Here is an 18,229-nt window from a genome sequence, read left to right on the forward strand (position 1 = left end):
TAGTGCTGCTATTATGATCTCTGACATCAGTGCTGGATTCACCTTGAAGATTGTTGCGTTCTGGGACACGTGTTAGTGCCAAGACTTACATTTACCACTTTCACGGCGATGATTTTAGTGGACCTTCACTCTATCCAAAAAATAATTTTTTGAGGAAAGAGAAAAGGATTACAGTTGTTGTCTTTGTGTCAGTATTTACTCTCGTGCCACATATGGGAGGGTGTGAAAGCCTGTGATCAATGTCAGAGATGCATGTTGGGAAAAAGACTGCAAACTCTTTAGAAAGTGTGCAGACCATTCACAGGATTTAACCTGCAAATGTATTTTTCTTCTGTGTGTGTGTGTGGGCGTGTGGGCGTGTGTGCCTGCGTGTGTGTGTTCGTTTGTCCTCCCCATAGAATTAGATTCTTGGCTGTGAGTGATTGAGGACATTCTGAAAGATAGTCCCACTGGGGGATCCGGGAACAGGGAGGAATAACTTTTATGAAATAAACTTTTGTGGAGATGTAACCCAAACACTTTATATGGAAGGAATGTCTTGCTCTCTCTCTCTCTCTCTCTCTCTCTCTCTCTCTCTCTCTCTCTCTCTCTCGTCTCAGTCTCTCTCTTAACTCCATTCGTGACTGGACAGCAGAAATGTGGTTTTCATTGTCTCAATGTACTGTATCCCAGTGCAGTCCTCCCACTTTCACATGTCTGCATACTTATAACATGAAATCTCTGTTTCTTTCAGTCTAAAACACACACACACACACACTCTGCTCATATTGCAGAAAAATCAATTGTGTAATTGAAAGGCCAGCTGTGACTCCGAATATGCTGTGTAAAAAATTGGAAATGTTCACAGACTTTAAGACCATGGTTTTTTTTGTAATATTTATTCAGTGTTGGAGCAGTGCTCTCATTGGATTCAAAAGCAGAATTTTATTTTGTTTGTACCAAAATTACATTTGGCATTCATGGGTAAGTGTATTCAGCCCCTGTCAATGGAGTACTGTACATCAGCATTTACAGAGGGGGAATGTGTTAATGCTGTGTATTTGTCCTAAGAGAGGACAAGCCTGAGCATAAATTTTGCATTGTTTCAAAGAATTGATTCTTTTCTGTTTTTAAACGTGACAGCAGTGTTTGATCACAAAAACACATTGCTTATTTAAAATGACAAATTTAATCTGAAATGTTTCACAGTAGGGCTGCAACTAACGATTATTAATTATTTGAATAATCGATTAATTTAACGATTATTCGACTATTCTGCGATTATTGCAACGAATAATCATTAGTTCTTAACCGACTATTCAGCTTGTGCCCGACTTAAAAGGTGTATTAAATGTGCTTTCTTTTTTTTTTTTTTTTTTTGTGGGATTTTTCTCCCAATTTGGAATGCCCAATTCCCAATGCGCTCTAAGTCCTTGTGGTCGCATAGTGATTCGCCTCAGTCTGGGTGGCGGAGGGCAAATCCCAGTTGCCTCCGCATCTGAGACAGTCAACCCGCGCATCTTATCACGTGGCTTGTTGAGCGCGTTGCCACGGAGACATAGCGCGTGTGGAGGCTTCACGCCATCCACCGCGGCAACCACACATGTCATAAATGACATTGACTGAATTAAAGAAAAAAAAATACAAACTTTATTAAGTTTAATTCAGTAAAGAATTTTACTGAAAAAAAAATCCTATTGTTATCAAGTGTTTTTGTCTAGTTTTCCATTTGAAATTGTCTAAAAATCCTTAAAACAAGATACATTTACTTGAGAAGCAACATATAATATATTTAGACTTGCTTTAAGAGAATGGATCTTAAATATAAGTGTATTTTGTATACAAGTGTATTTTTCACTTGGTTATACTTCTGTGAGTGCAGTAAAGACAAAAGTATACTTATATTCAAGATCTATTCTCTTTCTTATTAATAAAGCTGCATATTGCCAATTCTTTTCACGATAAGAAATGCACAGTGACACATATTATGATTCAGTAAGTTGCGAGCCATCATGTTATAATCTAGCTGCGGCAAGCGCACGTGAGGGGACAAGTGTCCCTGCGCCAAAGTGTGCATCAGCCGGGTGCAGTTTCAATCTCTGCGCTGACTCCAGTTTTGGAGTTTGTAGTTATTTACATGACCTGCTTCCATATTATTTGAACTTTAATAAAGCTATAACGCATTAAATATAACTGCATTAAAGATGTAATGCAGGGTGTTTCCTTTAAAGAGCTCTGGCTTTGCTTATTCCACAACGAGAGTGCTTCTGTATTTACTTATTTTGTATTGTTCCCTCATATTTTGGGATCTACATCACCTGAAGCTGGTTGGAAAGTTTAAAGTGCATCTGTACTGTGAGCTGTGTATTTCTTACTCTCCTCAGTCAGGTGCGAACTGCAGTGCTGCTCTCACGCATCATCATTAGAGTTTAATGTGATCTCATGTTACGTTAAATGAGATCAAACGACTATTCAACAATGAAAATTTTTGTCGACTAATCGTTTCAGCCCTATTTCACAGTGTAATTTTGGGGATAACTTTGTTAGAGGGGGCCGGCAACTTGTGTCAGTGTCAACACCATACAGAGTGATTTTCAGTCTGGGACAGTCACAGAGCTTGACTGTGTGGAGCAGATTAGAGAGTGTACACACAGGACATGGTCTTGCATTAAAAAATGGTTAGACAGAACAGAACTGAATAGAATAGAATAGAATACGAGGTCTTGAGACACATTTTTAATATGTGGACTATTCTTAAAACGCAAAGTTCATGCCATGAGACTCAAAACAGCAAGACATAATGCAAAAAAAACAAAAAAAATATCCGTCTGTTGCATATGTACACTACCAGTCAAAAGCTAGACTTGCATACTTATTCTTTATTATCACACTTTTCCACATTTTTTAATAATAGTAAAGTCATCAACTAACACAAATGTAAGTATGGAAGCTATGCAGTGACCAAACATTTTAAACAAATCAAAATATCTTGTATATAATTTTAAAAGTCACCACTTTTGCCTTGTTTACAGCTCTGTACATTCTGGTCATTCTCTCAGTCAACTGGAAGTATCCACCTGAGATGCTTTTAAACAGTATTGAGGGAGTTCTCATGTATGCTGTGCACATGTATCCTGCCTCCTTTACTATCAAGTCCAAAAAAAAAAAAAAAACACCAAAAAAAATTAATAATAATATTAAACAACATTGATAGCACTACAATAAGGTTATATTAGTTATCATTAGTAAATGCATAAGGTATCATGAACTAACAATGAACAATATTTTTACAGCATTTATTGTTCTTGGTTAATGTTGATTTATTAATTTATAATTGTTCAATGTTAGTTAATGTTGGTTAATTAAGTAATTCTTTAACTTTTAATGTTAAAAATGTACTATTATATGTTGAAATTAACATTAACCAATATTAATAAGTGCTGTAAAAGTGTAGTTCATGGTTAGTTTCATGTTTACTAATGTAATTAACTAATATTAAGAAATACAACATTGTTTTAAAGTGTTACCATAATGTTTTAGTTTTGTAAAGAAATTCATGCATAGTGAGATTTCATATTTGTCTGCAAGACTCAAGCATTTTACCTCTTCAACTCTGCAATTTTTCACACTCAAATTTAAAAGCTCACCATTCACACACACTGTGGACTAATTGCCAAAAATTGGTCTCATTTTTCAGAAATAAATTCCACTAAATGGCAGCATGTAGTAGAAAAAAGTATTTTCCTCTATCACTTTCCATCACAATATGAAGATTTGAAATGTAGGTGGCGCTCTGACACATTTTAGGATTCACAGATGTGCTCGTCCATAGACACTCAGCCTAATTTTCAGTTCATGCACCACCCCCATTGTTTCATCAAATAACTTGGCCTCTGAGTGGACTAGAAGCTCAATCTAAGTTTCATTAGAAAGCGCCCCTTTGCAATGATATATACCATTTTATCATCAATAGCCTTTAACATATATTTAAGATTTTTTTGGCATGCTTTTCCTGCTCGACCGCATATTTTATTCTGGACATCTAAGATATAACATTGGATTATTCACACAAGCAAATTTACAGACAAGTAAAAATGGCTCATTTTGAAGATAACCGCCTAAGGTAAGAGCAGATATAAAGAGATGTTTGTATTTTATGTGTTAAAGAAATCATATTTCGTTCTAACTGTGGTATTAGGGCAACAAATAAACTGTACAGTTGCATTCCTGAGAATGAGAGCTTTCGTTCATATCAGATATATGATTTGTATATTTAAGTGCTATTTGAAAGACTTTTATATTCATATTCATATTTCTACCACATGACCACTAGGTAGCACTTATTTGTGGCACAGATGTTTTCAGGCCTTATTTAGTTATTTTAAGTGACATAAATGCAGAAGCGTTTTATCTACGAAAAGTTCAGATTCTAAGCTTTCAAACAATACCACATATCCCTGACTAATGTATGCGGTGTATTTTCGTGATATAGTGCCCCCTGATGGACCTGCCGGCGGGTCCACAGGTTTGAAGAGGTTAAGCATAAGTGTTTAGATCAAAAGTTTTTAAGATCATGAGTAATATAAATTTAGTCAAGTGTGTCCAGACTTTTGACTGGAAATGTAGGTATACCAACAATAAAAAAATAGCACAAAGAGAACTCACTCCATCTCGAGTACTTGGGCGATATATCCGTCGAGTACTCGAGTTGTCAAAATGACCAAAATAAACACCCTTAGTTGAAATATTGTCCCTGTGGGTAAATGTATACATCACAAAAGCATATCACATTATAATCGAGGATAGATAGATGATTGGAGGATTATAGCTGTCATAAATACAAATCACTTGTGTATAAATAACAAATGAATAAGGGTGGATTGGAGGTGAGTCCTTAAATTAAAAACAAACAAATACAAACATGAAATATATTTACAGACCAACATCACACCTGAAAGCCAGTGGTGCCTGGCGAACAGTAAGGCCCAGTGCCAGTCCTTATTGTTAAAGATACATATCAGTAAAGAGTGTATGGCAAAGGTGTTGCCAGTGGAAAAAAGCTTTGATTAAAAGCCTTTGAGGCTTTGATGTCATCTGTCCAAGCTATGAGGATGAGGAAGAGTTGGAAGAAATGGGACTGCAGTGAGGATGAAGGGTTTGCAATGAAGACTATGAAAAAAGAAAATGTTGATAGACCGTAAAATAAAATGGAAGATATGAAGAAGAGCAGGAGATGGTGACGTTGACAATGCCCTAGTCCGAATCCGTCCGAGAGTGTCTTAGTTTGTCTTCTCAGTTTGGGGATGGACAGTTCCAGAGGAAAGACGACACCGATGTAAGAGTCATTTTTTTTCCCAGGTTCTTCCACTCCACCGCAAGTAGATTTAGTAATTTGTATCAGTATTGTGTGCTATACATTTCAGTCATCATAAACATGAACGTGTGATTATAAATAAGTGCTGAAGTGAATTATGAGTACATTCAAGGAATTTAGACTCATTTGGTTTGAATTTAGACTCATAGAGGGTTGTGGCATCTTGACCTCAATCTATTGGCCTGATCATCATACGGACCGATTTGAGCGAGTAGAACCCTCCTCCATACTCAGCCCAGAACATTCCATCCTGGAACTTGCTGCGATACACACCACCGGAGTACCACACACCGTTCAGATTTGTTTGACCGCATGCATTGTACCACCAACCGCCTTTGTGGAAATGAGCACAGTTGCCTGCGGACAGAGAAAGAATGAGTGTGGAAGGGAAGAGAATGCCAGGGAAAGAAGAAAGGGAATATAATGCACCAATTAACCAGTATAATACATCTCTTTCAAACTATACTTCTAATGACAGAGCTTGACATTTTAGAAGCACTTTATATTGTTTTCACACTTGGTTCATTTGATCAAAGTCTGCACTACACAAACTGTCATGTTATGTGTTCCTTGGTGTGTCCCCAAGTTCAGAAGATGGCTTTCACACTGATCAAACAAAACAAACTTTATGGTCAATCGAACCTGTGTTGGGAACAAAATCTGTTGTATGACATTAATAGCTTTGGAGCTATGGAGGTAGTTTAAGTTTTCTTCTACAATTATCCATTCTGTGTATTAATGCCACACCTGTGAAGGCATCTTTATCCCGGTCTAGTGTCGTGAAGGGTTTTCCGTTGTGGCTGGTGAGTGAATCTCCAGCATTGCCCTGGTATGTGCCCAGTCTTAGCCTGAAGGCCTCGCTCTCAGGTTCCAGATGAAAACTGCTGTACTCGGCATACACCTTCTTCCCCACCCAGTCCTCCAACTCCACCAGCAATTTGTAATTCCCCTGCTTGGCCAGGTTATAAATGTTCTCCAATCCCAGCCAGTGCTCTCCATCTATGTTTCCAAAGCCTTTCTGTGGGAGAAAAAGGGGGAGAGACAGAGAGAGACCATAATAGAGGCAGACTGTGTGTAATAGAGGAGTTTGATCTTTTTTCCAATGGAAATAGTTGGATATTAGCTAGACCAATGAGAGTTTCATCTAAGTCTAGAGTGTGTTTTGTGGTTTATGTACATTTATCCAACTGTGTGCAGTGATTCACAGAGATAATTTTAAGACATGTATATTGCACACCTTTTACTTTGACTTCCAATCCACTCATCTGGCAAGTGAACACGCTCAACTTTGAGTAAAACAGTGAAGTCACACTCCCAAGAGTCCCAAGATTTTGCAGGGAACTTGAGAGCTACTTTTATAAAGGCATAACTGGATTTTTCCACTGATTTCAGAAGTGTACAAGGGGGATATTCAGGCCATTGGTCTTGGAAAAGGAATGAATAATGTGCTTTGGGTGTACACGCCTCCAATATATCATAACTTTAGTTCTTGGTTTCTGAAGGTGAAGTGTCTTTGCCTGTTCAGTAGTCTCATTTTAGAAAACATCTGTGCTTTGAACTTTTGGCAAATTTTGATGATCAAAAAAAGTGATTTACTTTTATATGATCTAGTAAATAGTAGTAGTAGTAGTAAACTTTATTTAACCAGGATAAAAACTCATTGAGATAAAATCTCTTTTACAAGAGTGACCTGGCCAAGAGGGCAGCACTGACACAAATGACAGATAACATACTGTAACATGAAAGTACAATTTACACCCTCACCCCCGCCAAAGAGAAAAACAACCAAACAAAAAAACGAATTGATAAAAATAAATCAATCAAAGGGGACAGAACAAAATAATGATCAATTCCATTCAAAAATAACTGTGTGGGTCTTGGAACCTCATCACACATTCAATCTCTTTCATAATCTCACTCGTACACACACTCACACACACACACACACACACATGCGGAGCATTTATGTAAATGCACACTGTGGGGCCATCTCCAGAAATTGCCCTATTTCTCTGTTTCTTATCAGATGATTTAGACTGACTGGAGGATAGTTTATTGCCTTAGTTTTTCATGGTAGTTGGTCTTCACTGTGCTGTGGGTGTGTTATGTGTTTGATTTTGGCCCTTACCTTGTAGTTTTCCCAGTTCCTAAAGAAGTTGACAGAACCATCTTTCCTTCGCTGAAAAACAGTCCAGCCTCCATTGTCTAATTTATGCTCGCACCAGGCCTGAATCAGTCTATCACTGCCTTCTGCCTTCAACAGATACATCCCACTGGTAGTGTGCCCTGCCTGCCGCACCTGGAAACAGTCTCTGAACGGCCCTGAGAAAGATTGAGGAAAATGTTAACTGAGTTTCTGATTGAGAACTGCACAGCTCTCGGCACACACATCTGGATCAAAAAAGTGAAATTGATAAAGACTAATCCCCTAAATACTCAGCCATTCAAACCTAGAGTTTCCTCAGAAAATAAACTTTATTGCTACACAACTGGGGCAATCTGAATTTGTTTCCACGAACTACATGCAACTTTGTTAAGATTTTAGAGACTTTATATGCCTTGCCTTGTCATCATGTCTACATAGGTTGTGCATTATGGCAAGACGGAACTAGATTGCTCCCATTATAATCAATGATGCTGTATACAGATCCTATGTAAATTGGGTGTTTTTATCATGGATGGAACCTGCAACCTTAAGGTTACCAGCCCTGATCTTCAACCACTAAGCTGGACTTAGTAATACTTGATAAAAGTAGACACTTAATAGGATGAATTGAGGTAATCTGGGACATTGAGTAATGTGTGACACCTAATCTCTCATATGTACATTTCAAAATTAATCACAAGCAAGTCTCCTGCCATATTCTATATTTTTAATGTGATTGAAGTCTAATTTCTTGGTCTGAAGTGTTTGAATGATAATCACAGTAATTTGAAAGTGCAAAAATGTCCCAGATTACCCTAGTTCAGGTCTTCAAGGGGTTTGGGGAATTTTCCTCACCATTGAGAGACACTGTTGTCTTAACTGAAAGCTCTCCCTGTAGAGTCTAAGATCTGGACTGGTCGTCTCTGCCCTCATTACTTGTCTACGAAATCTCAATGTCCCAGCAGTCAAATTTGGCTGAATAATAAATATACTGCTCTGTCCTGATGAAGTTACCATGCCCAGACACCATCTTAGGCCTTGTGTGACTCCCTCTTCCTTTGGTTATTTTCTGCTCATGTTTCTTTTTCCTCTTTACCTTGAGCTTAAGCTAAAATCATTATCAGTCATGTAGGGGTGAGCCAGAGAGGGAGAAAGAGAGAGAGATTTCCCTCTGCCAGAGGCCCTTTGGGTGGTATGGTTGGTGTGTTGTATGAGAGGAGGTTTCCTGTGTTAAGAGTACGTTTTTCAGTAGCTCTCAGTGTGCTGAAATAGCTGTGTTATCCAGTCAGGTTCCAGAGTTGCCCTAACCGCCGGTCTGCGAATGACAGCCTTTGAGCTCACACAGACAGGCATTGTGCCAGATAACTTAGAGCAGCAGGCATTTGCAAAGTGGTGGAGTGAGCATGTTCTCTGCTTGAGTCAAAGAGGACCCTGAAACAGACCTGAATCTTGGATATATCGGAAACCACTCCATGAAAAGCGTACTTTTGTAGAAATTATCATCTTCATCAGCAAAATGTTTTTTGGTTGTCCTGTCACATTTAAAGCACTGCTGTAAAACCCCAGAGGTTAGAAGAGTGTTTTGCTTCGGTCAGCTGCGGTCGTAATTCTCTGTGTTTCGGGTAAAGTTGGCTTCAATGAACTGTCATTAGTGGTCAGTCATGAGCGACTCAGATCCTATTGAGTTGCATTGGCCACATGAGAGACTGGACTCGTCCCAACTCTGGAGCCAGTTACTGAGGCGATCATAGATTTTATCATTGTTTAAGTCTTGGTTTGAAACTGAATATCTGCTGGATAAGCAGTTGAGATTGTTTATTGTGAAGTGTGGGTATGTGAGAGAGAAAGGCAATGGATGAAAGCCAGTACTGGAGCTTGTGTTTTGAGAGGTGCAGTGGATCAGATATTTATATCTACTCAGGACTTTACAATGAAGGCTGTTGTCCAAAACCATCATCTCACACGTACACATGCCACATGTTTGGCTTGCAAGGTTTGGGGTCATAATCTACTGATACGGTCAAAATTTGTTCTTATGGAGGTTAAGTCATGAAGTGATGACTTTTGTCTCTCAGGCTATTGGCTCTGTTCAAAAATCAAGTGAGCAGCCACCTAGGCAGCATTACTAGGCATCGTACTGCAGTTGAAAGGTTCCAAACAGGCTGCAAATTTATACTGCCTTGTAAATTTCCTTGTTTGGCCAAATTCTAAAGCAACATTGCATGCATATTAGCCGGATAAGACAATCCCAGAATTAGTTGCGGCAAACAATTTTCATCCATGGTGGACAAAGTTGAGGCAAATGTTAATTATAAATATACTTACATTTTTTCAATATTGAAAATTATCACTAGAAAAGAGTTTTATTTTTTTCTCTTTTCTCTTTTCAGCATTCAAACATTTGACTCTATTGGTATCAGCTCTTGAGAGGAAGTCAGGTCTCCCGTGTGCTTCTTGTGAGGAACATTATGCACGTAATGCCCATAAAGAGCATTTAAAATAAGTCTCCATGACCTTAGAAGGTAGCCGCCTATGTAGATAGTATACAGTGAGGCAGCTCACTAGATTTTTGAACATAGCTGCTGTCCTTGTGTTGGTAACTTTAAAAAAAAAAAAAAAGCTGTCTAGCGTTGTGTAACAAGACAGTTGAACGTGCAGCTGGTTAGATGCGCTTGCCTCTCCCACAAGTTTCAAGATCGATTACATTCTTCCAAGTAACCGACACTGTGTACACCACTAATACATATATGCACATCATCCCCCTCTCCATTCTTTCCTCCCTGCTGTCATGGTCATATTCAGTCCTGTGTGTGTGCAGTAAAGTTGTGTTTCATGGTTTTGTATTTAATTGAGAGTTACATGGCTGTAAAATCTGTCTAGCAGGTATGTTGTCTGGAAAATGACAGCATGAATGTGGACCTTGCTGCTAAGAACAGCAGAAAAGAAATGGAGAGAACAACTCTCCAGTAGAAGCAGAGCAAACTCGGACAAACCTGAATAGCAGACAGAATAAAATGCATGCAGATCCATGGAAATGTGACAATGTATAACCACAAGCTGCCTGTTAAGATGGAGGTTGAAATGCTGTATACAAGGAGCAGAGTATACCCTTGCTTAGCATTGTGTGCCCCTTTGAAGCTATGGTCGAAGTGCTGTAAAAATTAATGCAACAATTGTACAGTAAATTATTTTTTTATTTGTGCTCTTTTAATATCTATTAATAGTCATGAATAATGGTATATAAAGTATACTTAATGGGTTCTACTTGTGTTTACTTATAGAGCCACTTATTTTCTCTAATTGCCTGTCTGATGTTTACCGCTATTATTGTCAAGCAACAGCTTTCCCCATTTTTCTGGAGACTGGGAAAAGGGTTTTTGAAGATTGCTGGGCAAGTGGTTAAAGAGGACATCTTGTAGCTTTTATATTTTTAAGTTTTTGTTTTACTGTATCTACTGTGTAACTACTCTTCTTACTGGACAGATGTGTTTTGATTTGGTTATGAAGAAGGCAGATACGGAAGCCCAGTCCAGCTTATAACACCAGTTTCTCCTTCACTCTTTTCTGGCTGACCATCTTTAATCTTCTTCATATTTCTCTGGGAGCATTGTGTGGGTACGTGTTTGCACGTGTGCATTCAGGAATCTGTGAGCTCATTTTTTTGTTTTCCTGGGCTGCCAGAGAGGATTCCGTAGGAACAAACAGAGGATTCTGGGGTTTGTCTCAGCAACTTTTGGCATTACAACACTGCACAAGCTGTTCTCACTGTGTTTATGGTTTAGGAGGATGAGCTACACTGCTGCTCTCCTATTTTTCTCTCTCTTTAGAAACATATCACTAGCAGAGAACACTGAAATTAGTGGCACTGCAGTTGGTGAGATTCTTTTTTTTATTTATTTATGTTTTTATAATAGACAGATAAGGGGAAAGGGAAGAGAGAGGGGGAGTTGGATTGGTACATGACACGAGGCAGAATCATACTCTCATCTCCCATAAGAGAGCTACTGCTCTGCATGTCTAGAGAATGTACACCAGTGTTTCCCAACCCTTTTTCTTTAGGCGCACTAACAGAACACATTTTAGATGTCTCCCTGATCTGATGTATTCATTTCATGTCTTGGAATCTCTACTAACAAGATGATTAGTTAAATCAGGTCTCCTAGATTAAGGAGACATAAACGTGGACTGTTGGTGTGCCGGCCAGTTATGTGAAAATATACATATATGAAATATATGATTTGAAATCATCCTATCTCTCACTTCCTTGACACTTACCATCTGAGGTGAGGGTGCCCTGGGGAGGGGGTGGGATTCCCAGTGTGTCAGGCGTTGGGGCATCCAACCGTGTTCCCCTTGGAAAAGCTTGGTTGTTGTTGTCTCTCTGAATCTCATTGGTGAAGCGGTTGTTGTTGGCCGGAATGCTCTCTGGCACCACCTGCACCAACGGTGGCACTGCCGGCAGATCTTGACGCCCATATCCACGGAGACAGCGCTCTTCCAGTGCAGCAATGAGCACCGATTGGTTGTTGACAGTGGCAGCAAGGCCTGCGAAACGCAACTCTATCTCTTTGTAGCGGGAGGCCAGGCGGAGCATCTCAGTTGTGACGTTCAGCACACGGTTCTCCAACTGTACCAGTTCCAGGGAGTTGTCCCTCTTGCGGATGATCTCATGAAGCAACTGCATGTAGAGCTGTGTCACCCGGGAATTCATGTTACGGGACTCTTTGCGCAAAAGCTTCATTTCATTTACCAAGTTCCCGTCCACATCCGCCACTAGTTGCAGCACCTCAATCTCCCTCCGCTGCTTGGATAGGATCTCCCGCATGTCAGCAATGTCCATACGGGTCACCCGTTCCTTGTCCGGCTCAGGCCCAGTGGCAGAAGCACAGATCGGACCAGTGATCTTTTGCTGAGGTACCAAGAAAGTGTAAGCGCACTTTTTGGGGTCGTCGGAAGGTGCCCGTCGTTGCCGTGATTGCAGAAGTTCATTTCCTGAGTAACTTTTGCAGAACATGCAGATGGAGAGGCAGAGCATGATGCCCATGTTCCATGTTATGCCTCTCATGGTTGCTTCTTTAATGCCCTCCCCTACTTTTGGATTTCTTCCTCTACTGATTGTCCTTCTCTTCCTTCTCTAACTTCAGATAGTGGTAAATCCAATGCTTAATCTGTAAGAACACAAACAGCCATCATTTAGCAACTGTGCACGGTAACAGTGCAGTTTATAAATTCAACAATAAGTTACATCTCCAAGACCTGCCGGCAATTCCATATCCTCACCCTTCACCTAAAAAGGGTCATTTAGAAGTGATCCATCTTGGTAAGAACCATTATATAAAGTCCTGTGTTTACTAAGCCAGAGGGACTGGAATCCAGAGTTCTGATGGTTATGGAAGGGGAGTGAGTAATAGAGAAAGAACATGAAAGATTTGGACAGATTGGAGAGGCAATATGTATTTTTACTTTAACTTTGTGCTAATCTGTGTGTTTTTAGCTGAGCCCCTGTAATGCGTTATGACAGGTAAAAGATGTGTGAGTCATGGACAGAAATATAAACATAGCTAATGGAGAGTGAGACCGAAAGGGGTGAAAATATTAGGGTGCTAGACAAAGATATATGTGGACAGACTAGGTTTTAACTGATGAAGAACATGATTGTGTTTTTGAGGGTTGTTAGGTGTCTGCAGGCTATATCATATGAGTTATTGACTTTTTTTTTTTTTTTTTTTTTTTTTTTTTGCAGTTTTCAGTTGAAAATGTGTATCAACAATTAACATGTTGCACAAACTTTGCCTCCGCTGCTCTCACAGGCACCCTGGTCTGCTACTCGTTCTCATCTCAGACACCTAAATCAAATACACTCACACACCATTATGTTCATGTCCAGAGGCTTCCAATCCTCTGCTAACAACCCATCACTTCTCCTCTGATGTTGCCACTATGGCATTTTAAACACAAGCCCATCTCATTTTGGACCACAACCCTTCTCCTGCCCTCATACCTCCTGCTTTACAGTATATCACACTACCCCTTTCATCACCACAAGCGACAAAATAGTGTTTTGTTTTATTTTTTATTTTTTTATTCTGTTTTACTAATATTTAAAGACTTACTAAAATGACACCTCACACATGTAGCATTTACACTTTTATTATAAAGTGTATTATATTCTGATATTTTATCAAATGATGGCCCTGTACATATCCACAGAGGTCTGGGCTAAGCCCCAAATATCTACTGACACTAGAACTTTCCCTGCTGCTGTGTATCTCACTCCACAGAGTTCACTATTTAGAACGCTCCCACTCTTGTACCCCAGCATGGCTGCAGTATTTGTCATAGCAGTTCCCTCTCCAGGAGCTGCGTTAGCCGCCTCTAATCACAGTATCACCTTTCCGTCCACGTTGAGTTCTGCTTTTCATCAACACCCAGACTCGCTAGCTGAGGTGCCCCTCCCTGTTTATACAGACACACATTTTTAACTTAGCAACTTTGCCATCTGTGTTGAAGCGAAACCAAAAACAACACATTTGACACAGTCTATATAGCCCAAGAGAAAACAGTAATAAAATATGTAAATATGAATTTGGCTCCAAAAATGAAGCATAAAATATACACAGGGACTCCTGTAAACACTGACCACATTTACATGCAGTTAAGAAAATAGTTTATTCCAGGGTTTTTGCAGATAGCAGCATTCTGTAAGCGAGAAGGCTGATTTCCTGATGCCGTTTAAGGGATTAAACGAGTTTGCCGAAACAAACTCAGTGTCTCAGTAAGTGATTTATACTGTAAAATGTTAAAGATACTCAAGGCACCATTTGGGGTTCTTCAGCTGCCACACCAGCGGAACCCTCTGAAGATCTTCAGACACCCTATTTATATATCCTATTTCAATCCTCAAGGAGCTTCAAGATATATTTTGTCAGCTCCCATAAAGCCTCTCCCTTTTGATGTGGTTACTGAAGAAATCGTTGACAGTCCTTAGAGTTCTTTAGACTTCTTGCAGGAACTAAGATTACGTTTCTCCAATGGCTTCCGCCAGTGTTGCAACCGAGGCCAAAAATGGTGCCTTGAGTTTTTAAAATGTAGTATGCTTCACCCACACTTTTATACACCTATTAAAAAACTCCATGGAAGAGGTTGATAGATTTTATGGAGATTATTTTCCTCTCATTGGCTCCATAATTCCTTGGTAACTTTTTTCTTGCTGAAGGTTTAGCTGTCTGAATTTTACTGAATGGAGTCAGTAAGCTAAGGGGAACCTGAGATGCTGGATTTATAAACAACACAGCTTAATCGGGGCTTAACTAATCATACACGGTGGATCAGTCAGACACTGTAGGCTACAGACTATGAGCAGCATGTTGTGTGAAGTGAGGAGATTATAATGTGAGAAGTGGATGGCAAAGTTGGAAAAACACTCTGGACTCGAGCAAGGAAAGTTGGTTGCATACACAATCGTTCTTTTAGCCGCCCTGCCAAGCATGACACCTGGCCCTAAACTTGACTTCATGGGAACAGAAAATCTCATAGAGTTCAGAAGCCTGTTGATTTGTCTGTTTTTGTGGAGCTGTATCTGTCTTTATTTACATCACTTCCTCTCTTGCTCTCTTATTCACAAAGCCGACTTGCTCAACCTAATTATCTCTGACTGTGCATCCAACAAAGTCAACTGGATTCCAACCTGTCATTTTTCACAATCACCCAGGAAAAACAATTGTAAAAATTTTGGCTTAGTAATTTGGCCATAGTAATTGGCAGCTAACATATCCAGAACAGATGTGGGAAAGCCACTCATGCCAAAACAAAATGGTTCAGGACACAGTGGTTTAGAATGCTAACCTGGGGAATTGATAGAGGAAAATGTACCTTCTAATTTGCTTATTTTTCTCATAAAATAAGATATGTGATGGAGGAAAGGCTGCATTTGTCTCCATTACACAGTCTCTCAACCTTTCACCATCATTAATGAAAAGTAATTGACTCTAACAAATGTGATTGGCCATGGACTACTCATACAAGATGTGAATGTATGCCTTACTGTAAGGCACTTATTTACCATTTTATTGCCTCAGTACTCAGCCCGTGTTAGTGAAAAACAGTGTTGTCATTCTGAACAGTGTTTTGGCTCAAAGTGTCTCTTTTTCCTTTTTAACAAATTTTATTTCAACTGTTAGAGTATGGTGCTACCCATGCTCATGGGTTTCATTTCCCAGGGAACACACTATCTTTGTGTTTTACACAATTGTCAGTAGCTAGAAAAAACAATTAGGTAGCAAGTTTGTTAATTTCATTCATTTTTAAAATCAGAATCAGAATGAGCTTTATTGCCAAGTATGCTTACACACACAAGGAATTTGTCATGTTGACAGAAGCTTCCAGTGCTAAGTGAATGCAACCATTTATGCATACATACAAACATATACATTTAAACATTGTAACACTTAAGAAGGTAAGGAGGAAGCTGCGACTGGCTTGACAAACACATAGACATTTAATTACACTTTTCAGTGTACAAAGAAAAAAAAAATGCACTGCTTTTCAGCCAGCTGCGTCATATCATAAAAACACTCAAACACACGGACAAGCTTCGTACACCTCTCTCCTGTCTGCCATTGTCTCTTCTCCTTAAATACTCCCGCCCCCCCTCGCTGGAACGCGAGGCCGGTGTGACACACATTCGCCACTTATTTTCCTGGCCTCGCTCTGCCCAGCTCACCACAAACATATATATACATATTGTGACAAAAATAAGATATAACAGATAAATAAAAATAGAAATATACAATAGAGCAATAATGTTGTTCGAATATTTTATATACAGATATACGTTTATGTGCAGGTGATGTAATATATTGAAGAAGAGGTAGGATATGTTAAAAAATATAAATGAAATATAGATATAAGTAGGAATGGATGGATTGAATATTGCACATGGTTGTGTTGACAAAAAGGAAAGTATTTGGGACAGTTTTAACTGTTCATGAGGTGGATGGCCTGAGGAAAAATCTGTTACTGTGCCTGGCTGTTCAGGTGCTCAGTGCTCTGTAGCGCCGGCCAGAGAGCAACAGTTCGAAAAGGAAGTGTGCTGGGTGAATGGGGTCAAGAGTGATTTTACCAGCCCTTTTCATTAATCTGGATGTGTACAGTTCTAGCAGGGTGGGTAGGGGAGCACCAATAGTCCTCTCAGCAGTCCAAACTATCCTTTGAAGTCTTTTGATGTCTGACTTGGTAGCTGAACCAAACCAGACAGTTATAAAAGTGCAGAGGACAGACTCATGACTGGTGAGTTTAATTGTAACAGCAGCGCCTGTGGCAGGTTGAACTTCCTCAGCTGGCAAAGGAAGTACAACCTCTGCTGGACCTTTTTCAAAATTGAGTCTATGTGGGTCTCCCACATCTGGTCCTGTGAGATGGTAGTGCCCAGGAACCTGAATGACTCCACTTCAGCCACAGTGCTGTTTAGAATGGTGAGCGGGGTTAATGCTGGGGTGTTCACCTTCATCTCCACTCTTTTGAGCGTATTCAGCTCCAGGTTGTTTTGACTGCACCAGACGGCCAGCTGTTCAACCTCACTTCTGTATGCAGACTCATCATCATCTTGGATGAGGCTGATGACAGTAGTGTTGTCTGCAAACTTCAGGAGTTTAACAGAGGTGTCCTTGGCAGTGCAGTCATTGTGTAGAGGGAGAAGTGTAGTGAGCAGAGCTCACATCCCTGGGGGGGGGTGCCAGTGCTAATTGTACATGTGTTGCAGGTGAATTTCGCCATTCTCACTAGCTGCTGCCTGTCTGTCAGAAAGCTGGTGATCCACTGACAGATAGAGGTGGGAACAGAGACCTGGGTTCATTTAGTCCATAGGAGAGTGTGGTTGATGGTGTTAAAAGCCGAACTGAAGTCCACATAAAGGATCCATATTGACTGCATCATCCACTGACCTGTTAGATCTATAAGCAAACTGCAGGGGATCCAGAAAGGGTCCAGTGATGTCTTTCATGTGGACTAACACCAGTCTCTCAAATGACTTCATGACCACAGATGTCAGAGCAATGGGTCTGTAGTCATTAAATCCTGTGATTTTGGGTTTCTTTGGGACAGCAGCATGGAACTTCACACTGCTCCAGTGATCTGTTGAAGATATGTGTGAAGATTGGGGCCAGCCAGTCAGCACAGGATTTTAGACAATGGGTGAAACACCATCTGGGCCCTGTGCTTTCCTTGACTTCTGTTTCCAGAAGTCCCGGGACACATCCTCTTCACAGATCCTAAGTGCAGGTTGAGTAGCAGGAGAGGGGTTGCAGGAGGTGTAAATGTTTGTGTGATGTGAAGGTCTGAGCGGGTGTGGGGTGTGAGACTGGGATTCAAATCTACAGTAAAACACAATTCCATCGTCAGCCAGTTGTTGATTCCAGTTGTTGATCCTTGGTAATGTCCTTCAGACACAGATGCAGGGTCGTTAACTGAGAACTTGTTTTCCAGCTTTTCAGAATAGCTTCTTTTAGCCACTCTAATCTCCTTTTCAGTCTGTTTTTGGCCTGATTGTGCAAGATTTTATCCCCACTTCTGTAAGCATCCTCTTTTGCCTGACGAAGCTGCCTGAGTTCCGCTGTAAACCATGGTTTGTCGTTGTTAAATGTTAAATAAGTCCTAGTAGGAATGCACATATCCTCACAGAAACTGATGTATGATGTTACAGTATTTGTGAGCTCATCTAGATTAGTGGCTGC

General features: G+C 40.0%; 2 protein-coding genes across 4 annotated transcripts in view; one reads left to right on the forward strand and one right to left on the reverse strand.

Annotated features, from left to right (window-relative positions):
- LOC127410382 (ras-specific guanine nucleotide-releasing factor RalGPS2-like) overlaps window positions 1–18,229 on the forward strand; it is a 198,312-nt gene that overhangs the window by 123,325 nt on the left and 56,758 nt on the right. The gene's annotated exons all lie outside the window — the stretch shown is intronic.
- The window catches only part of angptl1a (angiopoietin-like 1a), a 32,464-nt gene continuing 15,571 nt past the window's right edge, over window positions 1,337–18,229 (reverse strand). The window contains exons 2-5 of the mRNA XM_051645634.1: window positions 11,775–12,667; window positions 7,482–7,675; window positions 6,101–6,371; window positions 1,337–5,710 (exon numbers count right to left, since the gene is read on the reverse strand). Of these exons, the coding sequence (XP_051501594.1) occupies window positions 5,523–5,710; window positions 6,101–6,371; window positions 7,482–7,675; window positions 11,775–12,564 (1,443 nt within the window). The 5' untranslated portion in view covers window positions 12,565–12,667 and the 3' untranslated portion in view covers window positions 1,337–5,522. The remainder of the gene's footprint in view (window positions 5,711–6,100; window positions 6,372–7,481; window positions 7,676–11,774; window positions 12,668–18,229) is intronic.

This window comes from Myxocyprinus asiaticus, chromosome 19 (genome assembly GCF_019703515.2).
Source record: "Myxocyprinus asiaticus isolate MX2 ecotype Aquarium Trade chromosome 19, UBuf_Myxa_2, whole genome shotgun sequence".
In the NCBI taxonomy this organism is placed as follows: Eukaryota; Metazoa; Chordata; class Actinopteri; order Cypriniformes; family Catostomidae; genus Myxocyprinus; species Myxocyprinus asiaticus.